The sequence below is a fragment of the Myiozetetes cayanensis genome, unplaced genomic scaffold (assembly GCF_022539395.1).
Source record: "Myiozetetes cayanensis isolate MyiCay16 unplaced genomic scaffold, myiCay2020 scf28, whole genome shotgun sequence".
Taxonomy (NCBI): domain Eukaryota; kingdom Metazoa; phylum Chordata; class Aves; order Passeriformes; family Tyrannidae; genus Myiozetetes; species Myiozetetes cayanensis.
The window spans coordinates 1,968,658-1,993,748 of NW_026087499.1; the positions used below are offsets into that span (position 1 = coordinate 1,968,658).

Here is a 25,091-nt window from a genome sequence, read left to right on the forward strand (position 1 = left end):
CGCTCCACGCGCGCCTGCGCCGCGGGGCGGACCGACAGCCCATTGGCCCGCGCAGGGGGCGGACCGCCCGCCCGTTGGCCCGCGCAGGGGGGCGGATCGCCTTGTGATTGGTGGCGGCAGAGCGCGTGTGAGGTTTGATTGGTTGTGCGAGGGGAAAGGGGCGGGACAAAGGGCACTTCCGCGTAGCAACGGGAGAGCGAGGCGTTGCTAAGGGCGGGGCGGGAAGTGGAGATGGGATATCGGGATAAAGGGAGGGATTTCCCCTGGAAATGGGGTCCTGGTGTGACTGATTGGAACGGGAAAGGCTACACAAGAGCCTTTTAAAAAAACAAGAGGAGTGGAGGGAAACCCGTCTAGGCGCTGAGCCAGATTTTCCCTGAAAATCAGCTCCCAGTCCATCTGCTGGGAATGGGAAAGTGGACACAAGAGCCTTTGGAGAAGGGGAGGGGAGGGAAGTGCTGTGAGAGTGAGAAACGGGTGGGATTCTGCAGCCTGAAGTGGTGTAAAATGTAGAACAAGGCCGGCTCCTGCCCAGCCCTCAGCAGGCCGGGGATGCCATTCTGGTGGTTTTTTTTGCTTTAAATCTTCCTGTTTCTTCCCAAGTGCACACTTGGAATCACAGAATCGTGGGATATCCCGAGCTGGAAGGACACAGAAGGATCAGGGTCCAGCTCCTGGCCCTGCACAGGACACCCCAAAATCCCCCCCTGTCCCTGGGTGTTATTCACAAGTATTTACCAGTTCTGCCAAGATTTGGGGGACATTTACTCGTTGGCTCCTTGTAAACCCATCCTTACTGGAGCTGAGACTTTACTGATCCGTTTCTATTTATATATTTCCAGCACATTTTTTGAGGGATGGGGGTGAGGTTTTGTGTAAATCAGACTGTGAAGTCATGTGTTTTTCCAGCCATTTAAAATTAAGATGATTTACCAGCTGAACTTGGTGATCTCAGAGGTCTTTCCCAGCTTTTATGATTCTGTGAACACCAGCTTTGAAATAAAAGCTACACTCCCCAGATTTGCCCTTAGTGCCATCGAGAACAAAGTAATCATTCAATAGCTCTTGTATTTATATTTAATTATTTTCCAAAGGGGTGTGTTACAATGGGGGGAGGGGGGTGACATGTTAATGGATTAATAAACTACGCAGGGAGTTGTGCAAACTTAATTTCTGTCCTACAGCAAGAACGAACAAGACCATCCTATTGCATGAGAGGTTCCAGAGGCTTGATCATCCCTTCAGCAAGGAGCTTAATCAGTCCCAAATGCACATTCCAAAGGACACAAATCCCAGGAAATCTCCTTATGGAGTTAATGAGTGACTCACCTCCCTCCATCCCTTCCTCCTGGGCAAGACACACCTTGGAAAATGCTCCACAAACCTACAGGTGATAAAATTCAGCACTCAGGAGACAAGGCCAGGGATAAAGTTCCTCTCAGCTCCCAAAGGAGCTGTTTTAAGAAGTCCAAAGCAGGGTTTGGGACGCTGAGTGGGGCTCTCCAAAAAAAAAAAAAACCAGCACAGCTTCAAAAAACGAGTTCCACGTGTAGGACAAATAAGCAATACATTTAAAACAGAGCAGGTGCTACTGAGGGAGGGTGTTCCCACTGATCTGGGGTTTAGCAGAGAAGTATTTACATTTCTTTACAGCTCTAATTTTGAGACCAGTTGCTGTGTCACTAGGTATTTAATTTGTTTCTTTTTTTTTTTTTTTTTGCCAGCTCCACTTTCCAGGGGAGCTTCAGTGACAGCAAATTCAAGCCTGGGGCCAAAAGGAAAGAATCAGATTTACTCTTCTCCCCTAAAAACCTGATTTTGAAGTGTAGCTCAAGCTTAGCACTGGGTGGAAGCCCAGGACAAGACACTAAATATGGGCTAGGTGTGTGCAGAGGAATGATAATGCTGGAGACTTAATGCCTGCAATTAGTCACAGAACAGGCTGATTAATCTCCATATAGCTGCTCTGACAGCAGGACTCACATCCAGTCTGGTGAAATGATTGCAGTGGTGATGAGCCAGGCAGGACTGCACTGCTGTTTGGAGGAGAAACAAAAATAAGTGCTCTAGATGGTGTTGCTGTCTGGCTTTTCTGGACTCACTGCTGCTCCTTGAGCTCAGCTGAGGGCTCAGAGCTCTGGAATAACCCACTGGGAAAGCAAATTCCCAGGGTTTTGAGTTTCCTGCTCTCTCAGACTCCAGGTTCAGTGGCTGTTGAGAGCAGGAATGGATTTGGCCACACGGAATCTTCCTCAGAGTACCCTGGATGAGAGGCCAGGGCAGTGAACAGTCAAGTCTAGAAAGTGCTCAGAAGCTGCAAAAATAAAACTGTGTTGACATTTAATAAATAGAGAACAGGCAGCAAGCAAGCAAGAGTGAGGGTTCACCACTTTGCCTTCTGTTTGTTATTTGCTGGGCATATTCCTATAAAAGAGGGCATGGATTTGGGATCTGTTGCTCAGATTGCTTGTTCCACCCAGCCAAGCCAAACCTTTAAGCTTTCAGAGAACTTGGCTGAGGACACCTTTGGGCTCCACCACCAGGACACCTGAAGGGACGGTGCAGGCTGGGAGATGATCTCTGAGCTTCCCCTGAGCCCTCCTTTTTGTCCAGGTGTTTGTCCAAGCAGGATCCCTTGTTCTGCTGGGAATCTCTTCCCTCCGGTCCGTCACGCTCTCTGTCGGTGCCTGTACCCCTGGGCCTCTGTCGCTGCAAGAGCACAGGAAATACCATGTCAGCTTTCTCCACCCTTCCCCAAATTTGACTGAGTCAGAGATCTCACCCCTGAGGTCGGTTTTACTCTCCCTCCAGCCTCTTGCTGGGAAAAAGCTTCTTTTTAGCTCTTACTTCAGCCTGTCCAGAATCCCTTCATGTTCCGTGGCAGGAAGTGGCTCCTGGGCAGCAGGAGGAGGAAAGCAGATGTGCTGTGTCTTAGTAACTGGCTTGAATAATTGCCTGGTCCCAGCCACGTTGAAGGGTAGTCAATATTCTAAATTAAAGTGTTTCCAATGCCTGTGCCAGCTCTTAGCAGTGTTCCCACCCTTGTTATCCCAAAGTAGTTCCAGGTCTGTCTCCACTGTACGCTTTTCCTCCTGCCTGCCATACGCTCCACTAGGAGGAGTCTTGCTCCAAAAAATAGGGGACAGAACCCATCTTGGGTCACTTTGGTGCTGTGATGAAGCCCCAGGACAAGCCAGCTGATGAGCACAGAATATTCCAGCCAAGAGGGCTCCTCTGGGCTGGTTCTCCAGCACCTCGGGGCTGATATGAGAAACTTCCCTCACAGCATCCCAGAATACCCAAATAAGGAACAATGTAATCTTAGAGAAGCCCTGGAGAATTAGATAAGGGACAGAACTCAAACCAACAGCACGTAAACCGAGCTCTGTGTACCCTAACAAGATAAAGAACAAATGTTACACTTTTTGGGGGGTGAAATACTATGATGCTGTGGCTGCTCAAGAACTGAGGCCAAGACAAGGAGGAAGACCAAAAAAAGGACTTCCAACAAGGGTGTGACTGTGTAAAGCAAAGCAATGAATATGCATTAAGCAAGCAAGACTATCGAATGACTATGTGTAATAAAAAGCCCTGTCCATCTGCCATTTGAGATGAGCTCTCCTCCCCACATCCCTCGTGCCGATGAATAAACACCGCCCTTTCTCACACCTGCAAACCGGTGTTAAGGAGGGTTTGGAGCACCAGGGCCCCCACAGGAGGTGCCTTGTCCCCCCCCAGCTCACCTGGCTGCGTGTGCACCGTGCGGCAGAGCCTCCTGCCGGGCTGGTTCCTGTACACGGGCTTCACGCACACCTCGGTGGCGGTGCCGGCGGCCAGGTCGGTGAGCAGCACGCTGTGCACCCGCGGGGACACGCTGAGCACCGAGGACGGGCCCGCCTGCCGCCGGCACCGCACCCTGTACCCCACCACCTGCCCGGCAGCAGAGTCCCACGAGGCTTTCAGGGTGTTGGGGCCCACGTCCTCGAAGCGAAGGTGCCTCACCTTGGAGCCCTCTGCAGAGAGAAGATCCGTGTCACTGTGGGACAGATGGGTGGAGAGGACGTTCCTGCCTCCCTCCCTGTTCCCCCAGCCCGAGGAGGGGCTGCCAGCCAGCCTGGGCTTTGCTTTGTGTTGTTCACTGTTTTCTAACAGTGCCAAGAGATGAAGATAAGATAGCAGGGACAACTAAACCAGTCTGGGCCATTCCACAGTTGGAAAGGCCCGATTTCTGCCTGCCAAGGATCCTGCCTCTCCTTGCTCTCCCAGAAGCAGGAGGGGTGGTGATTGAGGGCTGCCACACTGGACATATGTGGCTTTAAAAAGGCAAACTCAGATGATGTTACCAATGGCTGGTATTTTGCTTAAAGCACCAACCCCTGGGTTCACGTGGGAATCTCACCTCCCATTAAAATCTCAGAGCTTTTACACCTGGCAGATGCACTGACCCAACATAACTCTACATCTCCACGCTGGAGGAGCTCGACCTAATTAGCCCTTAACTTTGTCCAGCACAAAGTACTTTTGTTGGCACCATTAGGCACTGATTGTCACCTCCCACACCCTCAGCCCTGTCATTTCCTGAGGTCCTCACTCTTGAGTCCTGATAAGGGCTGGACTTTGCCTCCTGCAATACCTTCACAGGTATTTCTTCAAAGGAGAAGCTTCTGCTGGTTAAACTTCTACCCCTCGAATGCTAAATCACAAAGAACAGGCACTGAGGAGACATGAGGGAAAGGAGGTTTTCTTTCTCTTTTAGAGAGATCCAGGGATCTCCAGGTCCGTTCTGCTTGTGCTGAACCAGCAGCATCAGCAACCCCTGTGACATCCATCACGCTGTGCGTGTCTGATTCTCTTCAGTCCTCACACATCTGCTGCACCCTGATGGCACATCACTGCTCCTCATCAGGAGCTGCAGCTTTCCCCTTGACATCCCACCCCAGTAACTGGATTCAGAGTTCTCTGGCCTCACCTAGAGGCAGGTGGGAAAGACACAGGGACACTTCAGGGACTCCTCGTGCTGCTCGCTCACCTTCCTGGGTGCACGCCTTGGCTGACAGGGATTTCTCCTTCCCCGACCTGTAGATTGCGGTCACTGTCACCAGGTAGGTGGTGTTGGGTGCCAGGTTCTCCACCACGGTGCTGTTGTGCCTCCCATCCACCTCCAGCACCTTCACTGAGTTCCCTGGGAGGGGTCCATACAGCACCTGGTAGCCCATCACGCTGTCCAGCGTGGGAGCCCAGCTCACGTGGAAGCTGCGTGGCCCGGACTCTGAGATGAGAACCTGAGCTGGGCTTATTTCCTCTGCAAGAAACGAAGAGAGATGGGAGTGAGGATGGAATTCAAGGCATAGGAATGCTGTCACAGGAGCATAACTGACCTGCACCGTACCTGGCTTTCAGGAGGTGGAAGAAAATCAACCCAGCACAACCCCACTCAGCCCTAAGAGATTGGTTTCTCTACCTGTGCTGCATAGACTGAGCAGAACTACCCAGCCAGGACTGTTCTTGCTCACAAAAAATTAATATCAGATACAAATCCACCTTGACTTTGCCTAGGTTTTCAGTGCATCCAGCAGAAATCTAAGTTACCCTCTGGCCCATATGTCTGCACAGAGGGACTGGTTTCTGCTCCGAGCGCTCCCCCTCTCCTTCCCTCTTACACAGAGAGTTCCCATCAGTCACATACACCAGCTTCCAGCACGCTCCTCTCCCCCAGCTGCTCCTCCAGCCTCCAGGTAGGAGACAGGAGCTCCTCGTTCCCAGAGCAGCTGCTGCAGCCTTGCACATCGTACCTGCCAGCGTGGTGACCCTCGTTGTCTGGGGAGGGAAGTAGTGGACGTTGGACTCAGGAATGAGGGCCACCTCGTAAGTGGTTTCTGGTGCAAGGTTGCTCAGCAGGAGGCTGGTGTGAGCCCCAGACACCTGCTTTGTCCTCTTCCTTGCTAGGTCATCTGTTGGGGCGTACTGCAGGGTGTAGTAGCCAGTTTCCTGGGAGAGGAGCTTGGGCCACATCAGACGGAAGCTGCTTGAGGTGACATCGACTGCGTGGAGCCGGTTGGCTTGGAGAACATCTGCAAGGGAAAGAGGAGCAAGAATCGACACCCAGGACGTGCAACACCTGAAATCCCAGCCCTCCTGGGTGGGAGATGCAGCTGGCAGCAGCACTGGCCGATCCCTGAAGTCACCAAGGCGTGGCCCATCCTGAGCTCCCTGTGGAAATCACCTCCCAGTGAAGCCAAACATTCTGTCCTGTGTGTGAAGCAGCCCGGGGTGTGAAGAACTCCATTTTTCCCTGCTCTCTGCCAGTGCCCAGTGGCCAGGAAAAAGGGGCAGGAACTGGGGACTGCCCAGCATTGCTGAGCCAGCTCAGTTCACCCCAGCTGAGGTCACTGCCCACGGGGTTTCACAGAGCTCTGTTGTTCGGTGACATTCAACATTCAGAGCCCTCTTGTGCCGTCTCACCTCTCCCTGCCCCTGCACAGAGGGCTCCTCTTCAAGGCTCACGCTACCTTTGAGTCTCAGACCCCAAATGCCAGGCACAAATACCTCTTCTGATGCTCACAGCTGCCCCAGCTTCCTCTGCTACTTGACCCTTCCCACATGTGTGGCCTCCCAAGCCCATCTTGGGCAGAATTCCAGTGTTCTCTGGTCTTGCAGAGGGGCAGAAACACACAGGACTTTGTTTCTCCAGGGGAGTGACATATGAAAACATAAAGATGCTCTTTTGTTTCTAAAGAATTTTTAGAAGCACCCTGAGCCTTGAAACTTTATGATAGAACCTTCCAGCTCATGCCTAAATCCTTCACAGAGTCCTGGGGGTAGTTCTGTCTGGCTCCCCACTGCACAGAGGAAAAAGGAGGCACAAAAGTCTGCCCAGACCTGCGAAATGGGGTCACTTTGCACTCCCAGACTTGTCCTTTAGCAGGGAGAGGATCAGCTTCTCCTCCTCCGAGCTGCTCTGAGTCCCTGCCAGCTTCCCTGTACCAAGTAAAACAGCCTCAGTTTTTCCTCTGAGCTGTTCTTTGGCTCTCCCAGGCAGGCAGGAACATTTCCCTCCCTGCTCCATGCCCTACCCTCCCATCCACACGCTGCCAGCCAGCAGCACTCCACCCGCTCGGAGCGTGGAGAGGCTGCGAGAAGAATCAGAGGTCCTGGGACACTGCACCCTTCTGTGAGCCCCACAAACACCAGTGGCCAAACCACGACGGAACAGGGAGCAGAGGAAATGCCTCGGTGCCAAAAGTCCTGCCAAAATCTCGGGGAATGGAAACAAGTGAGCCTGGAGGCTCAGGGACACCGGCGAAAAAATCGGGCATATCAAAGTGACAGGGCACAGGAAGCCCAGAGCAAACAGCTCTGCCCCTCCTTGCCAGATCACAGATTCCTTAAGCACATAAAGAGGGCAATAATCCCCAGAAAATAGATGTCCTTGGTGTGCTTCCCAGCACCTCCTTGTTCCCAGAGGGAAGCAGCAAGTTAATCTCCTGTGTTAGCCCCAGGCAGGATCCAGCAGCACTCAGAGAGGGCTCATGACACACTTTCCTTCCACCTCCTGCCTCTTGGTGACTTGGAGCACTATTTTGCAGCCACAGGTTTGTTGGCATCCTCTGAACTCTGGCAAGGTCAGGATCAGACTTGCAGGAACGCTGCTGCTTTCCTTTCTAGGGGTGTAAAAAATGCAGCCAGGCAGCAGGTGAACCTTTCCAGCCCTGGGTGCCCTCTGTGCTGCAGGGCTTTGGGACAAACCACTTCTGCTTGGTGGTTTTAGTTCTCTGGTTTGATAGGGATGGGAGAGGATCCTGATTCTGGGAGGTGGGGGGGGAAACACTTCTCCATTACCAGGGGTGGACATTCAAGGTCTGAGATCCCTCCCTCTGCCTGTATTCAATTCCAGGTGAAAACATCAGAGGGCTTGGAGTAAAACCTTCCCTGCTCCAGAAGTTATCCAGGATTTCATTTCAGACCAGAAATGCGTCACCCTGAACTGAGTACCCATGGGAAGTGGCTGATGTTTTGTGCCTGCTGGGCACACGGGCCCTGGCAAAACTTGGCTCAGAAGGTGGAGCCTGAGGATGGAACAAGTCAGCAGCTGCCAGTTCAAGTGGCTGAGTGGAGAGCAAGTGGGTGCAAGCACAGAACCTGGTGTCACCTCACAGGAATGCCCTGGTTTCACAAGGCTGGTCCTTCCCCAAATGCCCCATTTTGGTACACACTGATGTATGAGGTGCAGTGGAAAGAGCCTGTGCTCCCTCCCAGCCTGAATCCCTCTCCTTCCCACGTGGAAGGAGCCAGCTGTGCCATGGCCAGGCTGGCTGGCAGCTGCCTTCTGCAGACTTGTTGTGTCGGGACAACATGCCAGGGAAAAAGAGGGGGAGTGAGCACACACACCCATCCACAGGCCCTGCTGTTTGCACCCCTTCCACTGCTGGCACTGCCTCAGGTCCAGCACATCTCTCTCTGTGGAGACCGAGTGGTTCCACGGAGGATTCTCAGCCCACCAGAGGCAGCAGCAGCAGCTTGGCAGGGACCCTTGTGGTGGGGTATGTGTGCTTTGTAAGAGAACAACAGCTGCAGGAGTTGGATATCTCAGGGAGTGCCAGCCCATGATGGGGTATCTGGGAAGTCAGATCTACCCCAGACGAGTCCCAGGCACACACATCCCATTTTGGGTACATGGTGTATTCCACACCTTTGTGTCCTCCCTCTCCATCAGCTGGCACAGAGCCAAACAGACAAACATTCTGGAGAAAAAAAAATCACTCTGAATAGGAAAATCAAGTTCAGGGGGCTCAGACACCTCGCTCCCACAGTCAGCAGCCTCTTGCTGAGGTTGAATCGTTGCCTGTATGGGAAGCCTCTGGTTAACAGCCTGTGCAGGTGGGGGAATTTTCCTGCTCTGCTGGGATTGTACAGATGCCTGACCTGCATGACTCATTCCAAAGGCTTGTGGGGTTTTTAAGGAATCCAGAGAATACCCTGCCTGAGCCTCCTTCCTTCATTATCAACTGAAACACAAACACAAAGCTCCTTACAAACACAAGCTCCTCTCACTAACAGGAGGGAATTTGTCCCACTCAGTCACGGAACCTTCCAAGGGGAAGAGAGATGTTTGTCCCAGACCTCCCAAAAGCTCTGGTTTATGGACCTGTAGCACTGTGGACAGTTTACAAGGGCAGCACCTGTGGGCCAGCAGGACCACTGATTTTGGGGGGATTCTCCCACTGCCTGCCCTGCAGAGCCAGGCATTAACTCATCCTCATTAACACTTAAATAAATTAGTAGTGGGCTTATCTGGGCAACCAGCAGAGAGAGACTGTGCTGCTGCCCACACACACGTGTGTTTTGAGAGATTCCCTCTGGGCTGTTTTGCATTGTCATGTGGTTTTTCCATCCAAACCCATCTTCAGCCCCATTGCACACTCCCCGTGACCACAACCCCAGCCCAGCCTACCTCGGATCCCATCCTGCAGCTCCTTGGTGATGATGGGCAGGTCATCCACGTCCACAAAGTGCAGGTGTTTGTCTGGGGGCTGGCTGGCAGCAGCAGACAGCTCCAGGTAGTTGCCCCGGCCCGTGCTGACGATGAACACCGTCACCCCCATGTCCTTCAGGAGCCGCATGGGCTCGGAGATGTCGTCGGTGGAGAAGCCGTCCGTCACCCAAACCAGCACCTTGGGCACGTCTGGCCGGGCTCCAGCCTCGCCGCTGAAGAGCTTTTCCTTGGCGAAGGACAGCGCTTTGCCCGTGTTGGTGTCCCCCATGAGCTGCCGCGTGCCCCGGATCGCCTGCCTCAGGCTCCCGCCGGACAGGTGCCGGTCGAACGGGAACTCCATGGTGGGCGTGGTGCTGATGTGGATGATGCTGGTCTGGACGTCTCTGGGGCCGAAGGTGAAAGGTTGCAAAGGTCCCACATGAATTCCTTGACCCTGGAGAACTCATAGTGGGAGACGCTGGCGGAGCTGTCCAGCAGGAGGAGGAGGTCGCCCTCTGTGTTGGAAATGGGCGGCCGGGGACCTGGAGGGGAAAGGGAGAGGGAGGAGTGTTAGAGGAGGGATGTGAACCCAAAACCTGCACAGGCACCTGCCAGGAGAGCTCGGTTATCCTGTGCCAAATCTGAGACTTCACTGGCTGATGTGGCAGAGTTGATCTCCCGGAACAGCAGGAGAAATCAGGAGGAGCCTTCAGGAATGGAGGACATGAAAGGTACCTGGAGGTGACTGTTTGCAAGAGCCTGTGGTGACAGGACAAGGGGGATTCAAGCTGACAAAGAATAGGTTTAGATTGGATATTAGGAAGAAATCCTTCCCTGGGAGGGTGGGGAGGCCCTGGCGCAGGTTGCCCAGAGAAGCTGTGGCTGCCCCATCCCTGGCAGCATCAAGGCCAGGTTGAAGCAACCTGGGATAGTGGAAGGTGTCCCAACCCATGGCAGGGGGTGGAAATGGATGATCTTTAAGGTCCCTTCCAGCCCAAACCATCCTGTGATTCTTTGATTCTCTGACTAGTCTAGAGAGGCCAGGAGGAGGCAGGAGATGTGCCATCCACCTGGATCACAGCCATTTCCATGTGACCAGCACAGCTCAGCCCTGTGCCACAGACACACCCTCCTGCTGACCTGGCATTGAGAGCTGAGCAGAAAATGAAAGTGAAGTCCAGTGAGCTTTCCTGTGTGCCTGCAGCAACTGCGATTTCATCACCACATCACGCAGTGCAGCTGAACTGTGACCTACAGGTCCCTGCCACTGGTTCCCAGAACTCCTACTGGCATTCCAGCAGGGCTTTGTTTAGTGCTTCTGGCTGCAGGGAGCAAGGCAAGCACATGTGGCCACTGCTCTCTGCTTTTTTTTTGGGGGGGAGGTTTAGGCTGGATACCAGGAAAAGGTTCTTCCCCCAGAGGGTGGTTGGGCACGGCCCCAAAACTGCTCAGAAGCTCAAGGAGCATTTGGACAACGCTCTCAGGGACAGGGTGGGATTGTTGGGGTGTCTGTGCAGGGCCAGGATTTGGACTGGATGATTCTGATGGATCCCTTCCAGCTCAGCATGTTCTATTATTTTCTCTCTGCTGGGAGCAGTTCAAGCCACTGACTTGGCTGGCAGGACACAGGGAGAGACCTTGGAACACCACTGCCACCTCCCTGGAGGACATGGCGGCTGCTCACTGGTTCCAGGAGTGTCACTGGCGTCCCAAATGTTGCAACAAACAGCTGTGAAAGCTTCTGGCCCTGGCAGGGCAGGGGTCAATGGCCAGAGGACACTGCTCACAAGCAGTAAACAACAGGGTCACATGCACAAGCCCTGGGAGCAGAATCCGAGGGAGCAGAAATCTCACTGCTGCCAGAACTACCTGCAGGGAGCTGCACCGAGGTGAAAACCAGAGTGGAACACCCCACTGAAAGAGAAGGACACCACAGGAGAGTCACAGCCATGCCCTCGGGTCTGTGCCCTGCAGCTCTGGGGCAGCAAGAGAGCTGGGCAGAACACTGGCCATCAGTTAAGCATAGCTGGGAGTAGCTGTGTTAATTTGGAACAGCTACAGCCTGACACCACAGGGTTCTGCCTGCATTGATTAACAACAACTGATTAACAACTGGTTAACAAAACCAGCAGCTAAACCCGCTGGTGGGCAGGGTGTATTTGGGAGCTGAAGGGACTGTCTGTGGGTGGAGCAGAAGGTTTATCCTTCATGCAGACAAACGCCATCTACCCAACACTCAGCCCCGCATAAGATGGAAACAAATTGCTCCCATTCAGGTTTTGGCAGCAGAAAGAATCCATTTAAAAAAAAAAAAAGAGAGAGAGAGAGACAAAAGGCTCTCACTACACCGGGAGCGTGGCAACCCTTACAAAGCCACTGGGCACCCCATCGTCCTTCCCCTCAGGTCTAGGCTTTCAATTCCCTCATCATCCTTCTTCCTGCTCCTTGTCCCGCATCCAATCCAAGCAGGCGGGCCGTGCCAGAGGTGGGGCTGTGGAGGTTACCGCGAAATCCCTGCCTTACGCAAGCGGCTGCTGCTTTCGGGCACTCTCCTCGCTCCAGACCGAGCGATGATTGGCTCCTTGGCAACGTGCCGAGTGATTATTTCGCGCTTCCAGGGGAATTTGGAGGGAAGAGGCATCCACAAGTGTTTCCCTGTCGGGTCTTTGCTTGGAATGACTCTGCAGATCTCACATCACTGGTGTCCCTGCGCTCTGCTTGGCTCCAGGGAACGACAGAGAGCACAGGGCAGGATCTTCTTGTCGCTGCCTAGTCGATAAACTCACATCAGCCACGTGGAGGAGTGTTTGGAAGGGATTGATACGGGAGCAACACGTCACTATGGAAACACGGTGCTGCCTCGTCGGCTTTTCCAGGAGAAAAACAGCTGGCCAGACTTCCCTGTGATGCTGACAGGAGACATCCGCTTGCAGAGCTCCCCCTGCTCCCAGCTGGGACCTGAACTCAGGCCACACGCCTGAGTTACGTGGGGCTTGGAGCTCGTGGAGCGTAATTACAGCCAGAAGAGATCACGTCCTGTCTTGGTTAACTGTGCTTGACGTTCCACATTTGTCTTCTCATCTCGCCGTTTGGCCACGCAGGGGAAGGGAAGTTCTCCTGGGAGTGGAGGCAGGTTTGGAGGCTGAGGAACATGGATTGTTCTTCCCTGTGGCCCCCCTGGATCACAGTGAGAGGCAGGAGGAGAGAGGCACCACCTCTCCCAGACGCAGAGGTTTACACTTCAAACCGCGGCAGAGGGGTCTGTGCCAGGGGAGGTGGGTTGATCACACCCTTGGTGGAGGAGCTGAGCCCCACCAAGCACAATAAACTGGTGTGACTAAAAGCCCAAAATGCCTGTGCAGGTTCCAGCTCGTCTGTGCCACAGATTTCAGGCTGAGGGTTGAGAAATGGCCCTTCAGACAAATCCCAACGGCAGGAATGAAGCTGTGCCGCCACCTCTTAGGGTCTTTTCAGGAGTTTCATTGTCTCTGCTGTTTTATTTGGGACCTCAAGAGTTCTGGAATCATGGAATTCCAGCAGGTGCTGAGCTGTGCTTCGGAGATCAGTAAGGGCTCCCTCCACAGTGGGTATGGGTGGGCCCAGTCTTCATTTTTCACTCACTGCACCCACAGGGATGGCAACATCCCCACCATTTTCAGCTGATGCTAGTCCAGAGTAACCCAGCAATGACAATCTAACTTCATTTATCAAAGCCCAGACTATCCAATGGTCACACTTTACACTGCTGCAACAGAGATCTGAATCTGGACCCAAAGAGGAAAGGGGTGGAACTGTGGGATGCTCTGCCTTGACTCTGTGCCTTAGTGCATGAAATCAGTACCCATTGCCCTGAACAATCTAATCATTCCTGAGCATGTGGAAGCACCACTGGCCATCCAGCAGCTTCTTCCCTTTGCCCACTGCAGCTGGAATGAAGCCACAGTCCTTCACCTTTGGTCAGATGCCAAGGGAACAGGGTTATGGACATGCATCCTGCACTCTCAAACAGTTCATCTGGGTATGTGTTGATGACACAGCACCCCAGCACCTCTGGACAAGCACCAGCCCATTCCCAGGAGCCTCCCCAGGCCAGCTGCTCACTCAGGGCTGCCTTAGGGAGCACCCAGAGGAGCTGAGGAGGCTCCACATCAAAGCTGCTGGGTGGGCATCTCCCCCACCAGCAGGTTCGTTCCTCTCGGGGTGCCTGGCAGTGCAGCCCCAGGCAGCACATCAGCAGCACAGCACACACACCTCTGCCTCTGGAGCAAGGCACAGTCCTTCTGGAATGCCATGCCTCGCTTTGTCACATGCCCTGAAGGTCTGAGCATTGTTTTTAGCCTGGGCTGGGAAGCTGCCACGTACAACTCCCAGGGCAGCAGAGTGGCAGGACAATAGGAATAACTGCTGCCTGGGTGGACTTTGAGCACTGTGGCAGTGCCAGAAGTGCCATTCCTGAACCAGCCTGGGACACCGAGGGACAGAATCCAGCACCCTGCAAGGAGAGCTGAGCTGTAGACACAGCCTGCTCTGGGTACCAGAGGCAGAATCAGACCCCAGCAGTCTGAGCTGCTCTCTGAGCCCGAGGACCTCCTGTCCACACAGACAAGAGGTCCACTCTCCTTTCCCAGTGGATTACACTTCCCAGGTGCAGTGAAAACCAGACACAACCAGCACTTTCCCCTGCAGCCTCAGAACCTTTTCTGCTTGTGAGGAAAAAGGCAGCACAAAAATGAATTGCACCAGCTCAGCCACCACGGTGCAGGATGAGTCTCTACCCAGCACCACAGGGCAGGGACCAGGAATGAGACATTCACCTCCCTCACGTCCCTTTTCCCACTGTCAGTTCTGCAGGACTGACCCACAGTCATTTACTTTCCATGAACAGTATCCAAGAGAAAGCATTTCAAAGAGAAAGCATTTCAAAGAGAAACTGTGATGACTGAACCGCAGAGATTAGCAAGAGAGCAAGACAAGGATAGTGTTAATCACTGGTTTACTTCTCTTAATGCATGTCCCTCAGTACAGAGGTACCAGTGAGGAGCAAGGGTTTTTTCCATATGATGACACCAAACTCTGCAAGTTTTTCAAATAGTTTCCTTTTCCCTACTGGAAACAAACAGGACAACATTTCCAACAGGCGATTTTTTTAGACAGGTTGGTTTGTTTGTTCTGCCCCTGTGCCAGCGAAGGAACACACAAGCATAACTATACACCTCAAGCATCAAGACAACCTCAGCTTTTATCCTGAAAAGGTTTCGGGAGCAGCTCTGAGGAGCAGGAGGTATGAAATGGGGGGAAAGCACCACGGGAATGCCTCGCCTTTCCAGGCACTCACCTCGCTCAGGTGTGTCCTGTCCTGCAGCGAACCGCAGCCACAGACCAAGAGAAAGCACTGCCTTGGCCAACATAGCAAAGCCTGGTCCTGGGCAAACTACCTTAAATCCAGCGGCTGGGCTCTGTGGAGGCAGATGAAAAGCTCAGGATCAGTCATAGTACGCGCACGGATCCGCCAGATCCCGGGGTGCCACTTCCACGCTGCTCATGCCTTGGGATCCGGCTGCTCCTCCCCGCGCCTTTCGCTGGGCTGTGGTGCAAGCTCTGGCTCCCGGAGGCAATTTTCCTTCCTCCCCCTATTGCCCCCACCCCCTCACCCCACTCCTTTTAGAGTCATAAATCCATCCTGACAGGAATAGCTGGAGGAGAGGCACACACAGGCACCCCTGCTGCTCTTCCTCTCCCGAGCTAAGCCTGCCCCAGGAGCGCGGATTCGGTTGCAGCCTGAGCGCAGCTGGGCTGGTTTGAAAAATATATCCCCGTAGATAAAAACTTTTTTGGCCCTGCGAGACCCTGGCAGCAGGCCAGCTGCCAGGGAGCGGGGGGGGGGGGAAAGAAGGAGAGAAAAGCTCCGAGAAATCCAAAGCTCTCCGCTCTGGAGTGAGCTGGAAGAAGGAAAAACACGTATATAAAGGAAAGAAAAAAGTAGAAAGGCTGGGGAGCTGCCCTGCCCTGGGAATATTGGCCAATCTTCAGGGAGGAGGAACGGAGCGTTCCACAGGTCCTAGCGCTGCCCAGCGAGTCCCTGCCCTGCCCTGGGGGCACACGGGGGGACACAGGACCTGCCGTGCCCTGGGGAAGGAGCAACACTGGGAATTGCAGCAGCTGAGTGCCCATGGATCGTCTCCCTCGGCGTGGTGGTGTCAAACACGTCCTCAGGTCCGTGGTGCTGAGGCAAGGGGGACTCACACGCCCGAAGATAAACCTGTGACGAACAGGTTGGATGGAGGGGCTGAGAGTCTGGCAGACAGCAAATAGCAAAGCCCCCGAGGGTCAGCCTTCACTGGCTGCAGCCTCTCAATGCTCCTGGGCAGGAGAATCTGCCAGAACACAAACCAAACCAAACCTTTCCCTTCTCCTGCCTGCCCTGCTCTCCGTGGATCTGCTTCTGGTTCCTACTCCTCAGCTACAGGTGACAACAGTCCCTTTCCCTTTTTCCCCTGTGGGTTTTTACATGTGCTGCGTCTGGACAGATCCAAGATGTTACTCGTAGAGGAAAAAGCTGGAAAGTTACACCTAATTATGAAGAGACCCATCAGCCATCACCTCCTTAACACAGGGAGTGACCAACAGGACAGGCTGAAAAATAGCAGAGGAGGAATGCTCCAAATTTTGTGGGATTTATGAAACCAGTGAGCAATATTTCCCCCAGTTTGATTATCTCCCCTCCTGGGGATTGCAAAAAAGGCTTTCCAAGCCACTGCTGAGCGCAGGATTTGTCCAGTCTCATCCTTGTTCTCTCCTGGTGTGTGTGTCCTGCCTGCTGTCCTCACACTGCTTGGATCCTGGACCTGGGATACCGAAGGGAAAAGCTGGAGGAACCAAGTGTTGCCCCACTGCAAACCATTTGCTTCTCATCAGCTAACCCAGGCACTCCTGCCCTATCCTCCTCCTGCCCCAATGTCCTGCTCTGAGAAAACCACCTAGAAATGCTCTGGATCTTGTTCCCAGGGCTCTCAGATGCACATCCAGAGCCCCTTGAGCAGGGCTGGTGGGTATCTGGAGATGATTTCCTTCCATTACTCACTTCCCAAGGAAATGTTGCTCATCTGAGAATAATCCCCTTTTTTGCCAGTTTATCAATGTGAATGCCATTCAGCCTCACACCCTGCAGCCTTTCAGTCCCTGTAAGTCCTGCTGGGATAGGTGGAAGCAGGAAAAAGCAGCCTGGAAAATAATTAGATCTTACACAGTTCGGGTTTATTTTTAAACTTTACAGTAATTGGCAAATCCTGTTTCCAGTAAGTGCCTGCTCCTGCTGGTTCTTTCCTGGATGCATCCTGAGCTCTGAAGTGTCACTGCAGATCTGCTCCTGGATAAATGAGCCCAAAACTCTGGCTGCAGTCTCAGCTCAGGCTCAGCTCCCCATCACTGCTAAGCTCGGGTTCTCCACCTGCCTTGGCCAAAATTCAGCCAAGGTGATGATCCAGCCTGCCAAGCTGTAGAACAGCTCAGGATAATCTTACATCTGTAAGAGGGGGGAAAAAAACCCCAAAAATCCCAAATAAAAGCCAATCAACCATATTTTGGTCCTGATGTTGCTGAGGTTCAGGCAGGTACACAGATATTTTACAGAGCACAAGCCCTCGGTGCCCTGTCCTGGGGGAGGTTTTGGTGTCGTGCAGCAGCTGCTGTGACATTCCAGGGATGTAAACAATCCACCATTTCTGAAGAGATGCAACATCCTCCCCGAGACAAATGACTGCAGCTGGAACAAACAGGCTTTTTTTTGGGAACACAGCCCTTGTTTCAGCTCCACATAGGGCGGGTTTGTTTGCTGGGGGATCTATATACGGCAGCTTGGAAATTCCCCGTTTGGAAAGGAAGCAGAGCGACTTCACGAGCACTGGGGGTGATGATGAGGGTGAGAACTTCCCCTGGAGCTCCAGGCAAGGTTTGTGCAGCCCAGCACAGGTGGGGAGATACCCAAGGAGCCAGGGATCCAACTGGAATCCACGCACCAGGTCTTGGGCTGAAAGGCCAGACCTGAGCAGAGGATGCTGAGAGCACTTGAAACACCAACAGCATTCTCAGCCAGCTCCAGGTTTTGCCCCCAAAATGTCCAGGCACAGCTCATCCCACTGCCCCAGTCACACTCAGCTTCTGCACAGCTCCAGGCTGCATGGCCAGAGGGTGTGAACTTCAACTCCCTGACCCCAGAAATGCCAGCCCGGCTTCCAGCAGAGGATCAGGCCCCGTGTTGCCACTTCTCAGTTAACAGTGTGTCCTGGAGTCTCCAGCCTCAAGTCATCTCTTATTTTTGTTGGACTTGGAAGACAAACTACAAAAATAGACGTGTTTACTCGCTGCATTCACCAGTTTTATGTTTCTCAGAGGTCGATCAGTGCCTAGGAATGACTCCTCAGTGAGGTAAGGTCTAGCTTATAGATGATCTCTTTTATCCCAAAGCACCCTAAAATGTCACACAACACGAGATTACAGCCACTTCTGGGCTGAAATGCAGGAGCAGCCTCGACTCTCAACCCTAAATTCAGAGTACCTTAAGCCCAGAGATTTCATTTTCTGCTGTAATTCCTTTGACTCCTCCTGACTGCTCACAGCTAGAGCAGGCTACTCCACACAGGGCAAACCAGTGAAGGGGTAAACCAGGAGAAACAGCAAAAGACAACGTGGACCTCTGCTCTCCCAGACGCTTCTGGATGTGTCCTGTTGTCAGGTAGGTCAGAAATAGCCCAGCTCCCTGTCCCTGTCCCTCCCTGTTACTGTGAGGGCTGCCCTGGTGTGCAGCTGGCTGAGTTCAGAGCTGTTGGGATGTCAGAATGATCCTCCACCCCTCTGCAGAGATGCCAGTGCTGTCCACACGCATCAGCTTGCCTGCCAAGGAGGAGCTGACAGAGCCCTGTGCCTCACATCTGCACCCCCAGCTCCCAGCTCAGCCCAGCACGAGGAGCAGGAGCAGGGTGGGGAACACTGATCCCCCAAAGGAACAGGCAGGGCACAGCATCACCATCCTAGCGTGTTTCACTGCCTTTTTTTTCCCAGCTGGACCCAAACTCCAGCCTCTCTTTGCTTGCCAGGAAGACAAACAGCTCCAAGAATTGGACCCACTTCTAAGCAGTACAAGTGAGGTCTGGATGCAGTGGTCAATTTTTAACCAAAGGCTATTCTTTGGAGTGGATCCTTTTCCTTATTGCTTGACTTTTATCCCTTATCTCCATCCTGTTAGGAAAGCCCAGACAACTGGGAAAAGCCAATTTTAAGAGAATCTCCTTAGAACTGGGTTTCCTGAGGAATTTCCACCTACACAATAAGCTGCTATTTCCCACACTGAGCAGCAAGTTCTCAGCCTTGAGAACCCTCTAGAATTGTAGGCTCTCAACATGTCAGTCTGGGAGAGAAAGAAAAGACAATTTAGAGCATCCTGCAGGACACAAGAGCCAGACACAGCAGAGAAAGCCTCCTGCACACGGGAGGTTCTGCATTTGGACAGCCTTCCCAGCTTGTTTGTCTGCAGGATGTCTCAGGGAGGAGCCAGGAAAGAAACAACCGAAAGCAAAGGGGATCAGATTCCCTCCCCAGGAGGCTGCTTTGTCATCTGTTTTGCTTATTTTACCTTCTGTCCCCAGTTTCTTTGAGTCCCAGCAGTAATTGTTCAGGCAGTTTCACAGCCTGATGTCCCTGCAGCCCTGACACAATGCTGGGTGGGTTTGGGAGGGCTCAGTTAACTCCAGCACGACTTTTAGCAGCTTATTTGGACAGTAGTGCTGTTCCATCCATCTCTGCCTCACCTTTCAGACTGCGGTGGTGGCACAGGGAGAGGCCACCAGGGCATTATTTCCCCCTCCCAAACCGGAGTGTCCCTGGAGCCACAACCCATGGACGGTCAGGAATGGAGCAACCCCCCCCCAGCAGAGTTCCTGCTCCCATCAGCTGTATTTTAGGTGTGCTCTATTTTTAGAGGCTTCCCTAAATCTTGCCAGGCTCTGGGAGTTCTCAGCGTGGTGGGTGGGGGGAGGCAAAGCAAAGGCAGTGATGGATGGGGCTCTGAGCACCCCTCAGCCCATCCAGCCACAACAGGAAAGGGAAGCAGAGGATGACTGTGAATTCCTATCAGGAGAGACCGCCCGGCCCCCACTTCAAGTGCAGCTGCAGAAGAGCTGGCCAAGCCCTGCTCTCTGCTCCCAGCCTGGAATCCAGACCGGAGTGAGGCCGATTTTCCATCAGCCTCAACACCCAGGTGACAGCTCGAGCCTCTGCACTCCCAGCTCTGCAGCTTTCCTGTTCTCCCCCTCACTCCAGCAGCCTATGGGGCTAGAGAAGCTTGGCTTCAGGATAAATGCCATCCAAAAACTGGCATGCTGGGGTGGCACAGGTTCAGCACTGCAGCAGAGGAGCCCAACTGGACCAGTCTGGGGACAGGGATTTCCAGATATTTCCCTGCTCCAGGCTGCCAGAAAAGCACTGACCTCCAGTTTTGGGGTTTATAACGGGGCTACTTCTCAGGTGTGGGCTCTGCTGAGATGCTCCCTTTGCATCTGGAGCCTTTTACCCCCTCTCAGGAACAAGGCAGAAACATGTGAGCAGGAACAAAGCTTGGAGCACAAGAAACAATCCCCCTTTTTGTGTGAAGCCAGTAGGGAGTGAGTGGGAGGAGAGGGAATGACTCCCCGTGCCGTCAGCAGGGCTCCTCCAGCCCCGCTGACCTCGGCCAGCTCACTCCATGCTCCTGGAACACTTGGAAAATTGTCCCCCCATGCTGGGCAGCGACAGAGGGAGCATAGCATGGGCTCAGGTCTGAGTCAGCTCCGAGTTTCTGCTTCAAGGCACTGGTTCTTCATTTCCCACACGCTCAGCACGTTCTGGAGGTGCAGGTGCCTCGTGGGTCCAAGGCTTTGGGGCACAAAAGCCACAGGCAGGATGGGACAATCCACATGCCGACTTTTCTGGCTCAAAAGAGCTGAGCACTGGAGCACTGGGAGGCTGAGGAGGGAAAGGATGTGGAGCAGGACACACTCTGTCCCTGGGCAAGGCTGCCACTGCCCTCACAAACCAACCCTCAGGAGCTGGCAAAGCTCACCAGTCCTTTTTCACCATCACAGACTCGGTTTGAGGTCATTTTATCAACTCAAGGGGTAGAGGAGGGCTGGTGAGATTTCCAAGGACTGAACAGTCCCTTGTTTCTGTGGGAAGGGACCAATTTCACCCTGGGCCACCCAGGCAGCCTCACTGCACCTGATGCCAACTCTGGGGGGACATAATCCTTGATATCCAACTTGAACTCACTCCCGGAAAGAGCCATGCTGGGATCTGAGAGGGCAGGATGAAACCCGAAAGTAACAAGGGGGGAAAGACTTCCTGCCATCAACAAGTTGCTGTTTACAGTCAGAAGAAGGCAGATTAGAAATCCTGCTGCATAAACAAGCCCGAGGGGGTGGAGGGTTCTGCTGGGGAACACTCTGCCCGACTCTTCCTCACTGCCAGTCCTGCCAGCCTTGTGTCCTCCCACGTCACACCAGGGAAATAGCTGCAATTCCAGCAGTCCATAAAGAAAGAGGTGACTTGATGCATGCAAAAGCCATCAAAACAATTCCCATCTATTTTGGGGATAAGAGACTTTTGTTCCAGAGCTGGGTGCCGTAATGCCTGACCCGATGATGAAGGGACAACAAGAGCACAAATATTCCCCCACAAATATGTGGCAGTATTAGATAGAAATGTTCCCTCTGCTCCCCACCCTTCCAGGGAGGCTCCTTCTGCAAGAGGAATTTGTTTCTTCAGTCCAGAAAGAAGAGGCAGGTGATGGGAATGCAGAGCCCCATCCACACTCCTCACTTCCCAACAGGAAAGAGGAGCCAAATCAAATCCAACAAGAAACATTGCTGAAGCTGGAAAGGAATTGATGTCCACTAAGCTGAACAGATTAGCCCTGTGGAAATCTGCCACTGCAGCAAATTCCTAGAAATGGTCCTAGAAATCCCCCCCAAAAATGCGATGGGTCACAGGGATTGCCACAAAACATTCAGAGAAACAGAGTATGGAAACAGCAACAGAGCAACAGCTGCTCTCACACTCACACTGATCTCTGTGCATGATTAGACACAAATCCTGGTCTTTACTGAAAATCTGCAATTCCAGCTATTCCTGCCCTACCCAGCTGAACCAAGAAATGAAGTAACACTTACCACTTCCACAGCCATTTTCCCTCCTGGCTCTCAAAAGAAAGAGAGCAGCTCTCTGTGCATGGGTTTATATATGGATGGGACACAGGGCAGAAAAAAGGGAGGAGGGATGGTCACCCTCGAGCACCTTCAGCTGGGAATCCCAGGTGGTTCTGTTGCTGCTCAGGAGAGGTGGCAGGGCAGGCTGGGCTGCTCAAAGTGTGGGGCCTGCCCTGATCCCTGGTCCTGCAGAGGAAATCTGGCAGATCCTGTTTTGCAGAGTTCTCCCACACATGGGGCTCTTTCTGCCTCTGCTTCCTGGCACCTGTCAAGGACGTTGCTGTCGTGACACTCTGCCAATAAAAGACACTCAGAGCTTCTCTCCTCGTGTGTTCTGTGCCTTTCCTCATCTCCATGACTGACAAGCTCTTGAGAGGCCGTGGCAAGCTGGTCAGGAATGGAGGTGACCCATGGGACATGATGGACAGGTGTCCCAGAGGGTAAACAAGGAAAACTGATGCACAGCAGACCTGTGAAATGAAAAAAAAAAAACACAAAAAACCATCTTTTTCCTGCAGTCTTTCCCCCAGACTATTTTTTGTTGCTTGCATCACCATTCACGTAGGCTACCAAGATTGCTCTCCCTGCGTGGAGTTCCCTACAAATCTCCAAAGCAATGGTGAAATTCTGGGGGCTCTTCCCTCTTCTCCCCTGCCCCTTCAGAGGAGCCCATGGCTGGGTGTGAGGGGACACCCATTGCTCCACATTTCATCAGCAGAACCCAGCAAAAAGGCAGCGTTTCCACCCCTCGTGTCAGACCTCTGACCCCCAGCAGGAATCCAGCGTTTTCCAGGATTGCAGATCAAAAAGCAGGCAGTTTTAGTACAGGGATTCCTGGAATCATTTTTTTTGTTACGGGCTGCCATCAATCAGGATGACAAGACCTTCCTGTGTTGCAGTTTTGGAAGGAGCACGAAAGCTGGAGCCCGAGCCACGTCATGTGTGCTGCAGAGAGTGTCCCAAATCCTCCTGGAGCAGATATGGAGGATGCCAGCAGGAATGCAAAGACACCTCCTGTCCCATGGTAGACCACAGCAAAACATCCTGCACAGGAGGGGTCACGAGCTCAAAGAGAAAGTGTTTAATTTCTGGTTGTGAACGATCCAGACAGAGGAGAGACTCCAACAGTGACCTCATGGGAATGTGTTGTGCCAGAGGAAGGCTTGGCCAGGCTTTGGAGGGAATTTTCCTCGTCTCCAGAATGTTCATGGGGTTTTGCTGAGCAGCCACATCCAGCAGGACTGACGGGGAGATGGTGCATCTGTTCTGAACAGCCCTGCCTGTCCAGGGCACAGAGAACAACCTCCACCACCTGTGGGTTGCTCTGCTCTATCCTTTTAGTCTTTCCTGGATAAGAAAGGGGACTTGCTGGCCTACAGCTTTTCCTTCTAACCATTATTGTGGGGAATCTGTGGATTACTCTGTGAAATGGTTCAGCTTTCTGGCTTTGTGGCTTTCTGGTGGAAAGGGGGGGATTCTGTGGCTGCAATATTTGTACCCCAAGAAATCTCCACCTGTGTTTTTTTCCAGCTGACATGTCATAACAAACCCCATTCTCCATCACTGCTGTCTTGATGAGACACCCCCAAAGGCTCATCACACCCTTTGGGTACCACACTGGTGTGGCTAAAATCGTGGCAAGGAGCAGCAAGACCTTAAATGGTCAAGGCAAGCACCAAAAAAGCCCGGTGAACAAAGGGCCCTTCATCAAGAAACCAGGCAGCTGAGGTGAGTTCCACCCACAGAACCTGTGCAATCCCAAGGAAACCTGATTTGCCAAGTGCTGACAGGAATGGTCTAGCCCAGGTAGACAGGCAGGCACAGAGCCATGCCCAGGTACTTGAGAACAAACCAGAAAAATAGCAGAGGTATTCACACCCTTATCCAGCTGCATGACATCCTTAACTGCAACCAGGCAAAAGGGTTTTCTGTCTCACCCCTCCATTTATGTGGGATATGGAGAACTGCATTATTAAAAAAGGCTGAATGAACCCTTTCCCTGCAACCTGAACTAAAATCCTCTGGTGCTCTGAAACACTTGGGCTGATTGATTTCCTCTCTAAGCTTAATGTTTTTCTTCTCTGGGTTTCTGAGTTGTGACTAGAAAGCAAATGCCAGAATATCCCAGGCAGAGTGTTTGCCTGGTGCATCTGGCTCAGATGGAGTCAGACACCGCAGCAAATTAAATGTGTGCAGCAGCAGGTGAAGTGCAGCTGGTGCCTGCAAGAAAAGTGCCCTTTGTGACAGCATCTGTGCCCAAAGCTGAGACAACCCCACCCTCCCCGTCTAGGGGTCAAGACCTCGTGAGGGGAAAGGCAGTGTGAGAGGGGAAAGCCATTTCCAAGAAGAAATAGGAGCTATCTGAGAGCGGTTTTTGCAGAAAACTGGTTGGATCTCTTCCCTCCCTGCCGTGCCCTGCTGTGGTAAAGCCCAGTTCTCTGGCAGGAAAGGCAGTCCCTGGGTGTGCTGCAGGGCTTGAGCTCGTTTCAGGACAAGGATAAGGATAAGGATAAGGAGTTTCATTTCCCAGCTGGGCTCAGCTAACACTTGTTCCTCTCAAACAGCAAGCGCTGTGTGAGTGGAGGGCTCTGTCTACATCTCAGCAGCAGCTGATTTAGGAAGGTTGAGGGATCCAGGATGGCTGGAAAGGTGGGGATCCCTGTGTAAGTGCTGATGGCCAGCATGGGACCACGGTCAGCAAAGCTAAAGTAGAAACCAGAAGGCCAAAAGGCAGTTCTTTCCAAAATGTGCTGAGCAGAGCCCCAGGCTCAGCATCACAACTGAAACAGCCCAGACTGATGAGGGGAAGCTGGTGAAGGAGCCAGGAGGGCTTTTCAGGGACAAAGCAGATATTCTGGGCTTTCAGCAGCAAGATGCTTTTGTCTGGAGGAAGTCTGCTCCCCTGGCTTCTAATTTTGCTTCTGTTCTTCTGCGTAGGGCTTGGTTTCCTCAGTTCCATCCAAGTACTTGAGGAACAATGAAGGAGGCATGAGTGGAACTGGAGGCATCTGAAGGCAGAGCAAACAGCACCACTGTTTCCCTGAGTGGTCTGTCTGGGTTTTTTTGGCTTTGCTTCTTATCTCTCCCCGAGCTTCAGACAAACCATTGAAAGCCAGGTCCGGCCCTGCACATCCTGTCTCTTTTTTACCTGCTGGAGGGTTGCCCACCATGTCTCAGGGGGCAGGAGCACTCCAGTGTCTCCTGGTGTGACCCAGCAGTGCTTCCCAGGATGGTCTGGTTGACCTTTGTGATGCTGAACCCACCAGCTGTGCCGACAGTGGAACAAATTGCTTCACGCAGAGATGTCCTGTCTCCCAAAGCAGCCCCAGAGACAGGATGTCAGAACAATCTCCAGCTCCTGAAAGGGCTGGGAATGGCTTTTCAGC

General features: G+C 52.9%; 1 protein-coding gene across 1 annotated transcript; it reads right to left on the reverse strand.

The window, feature by feature from the left end:
• Positions 1-1,065: 1,065 nt before the first annotated feature.
• On the reverse strand, positions 1,066-15,092 carry VWA1 (von Willebrand factor A domain containing 1). The gene is given in 7 exon segments (XM_050322595.1): positions 1,066-2,709; positions 3,744-4,013; positions 5,030-5,302; positions 5,793-6,071; positions 9,452-9,901; positions 9,904-10,014; positions 14,808-15,092. Coding segments are annotated over 7 exon segments (1,497 nt in total). The 5' UTR covers positions 14,881-15,092; the 3' UTR covers positions 1,066-2,668.
• Positions 15,093-25,091: the final 9,999 nt, after the last annotated feature.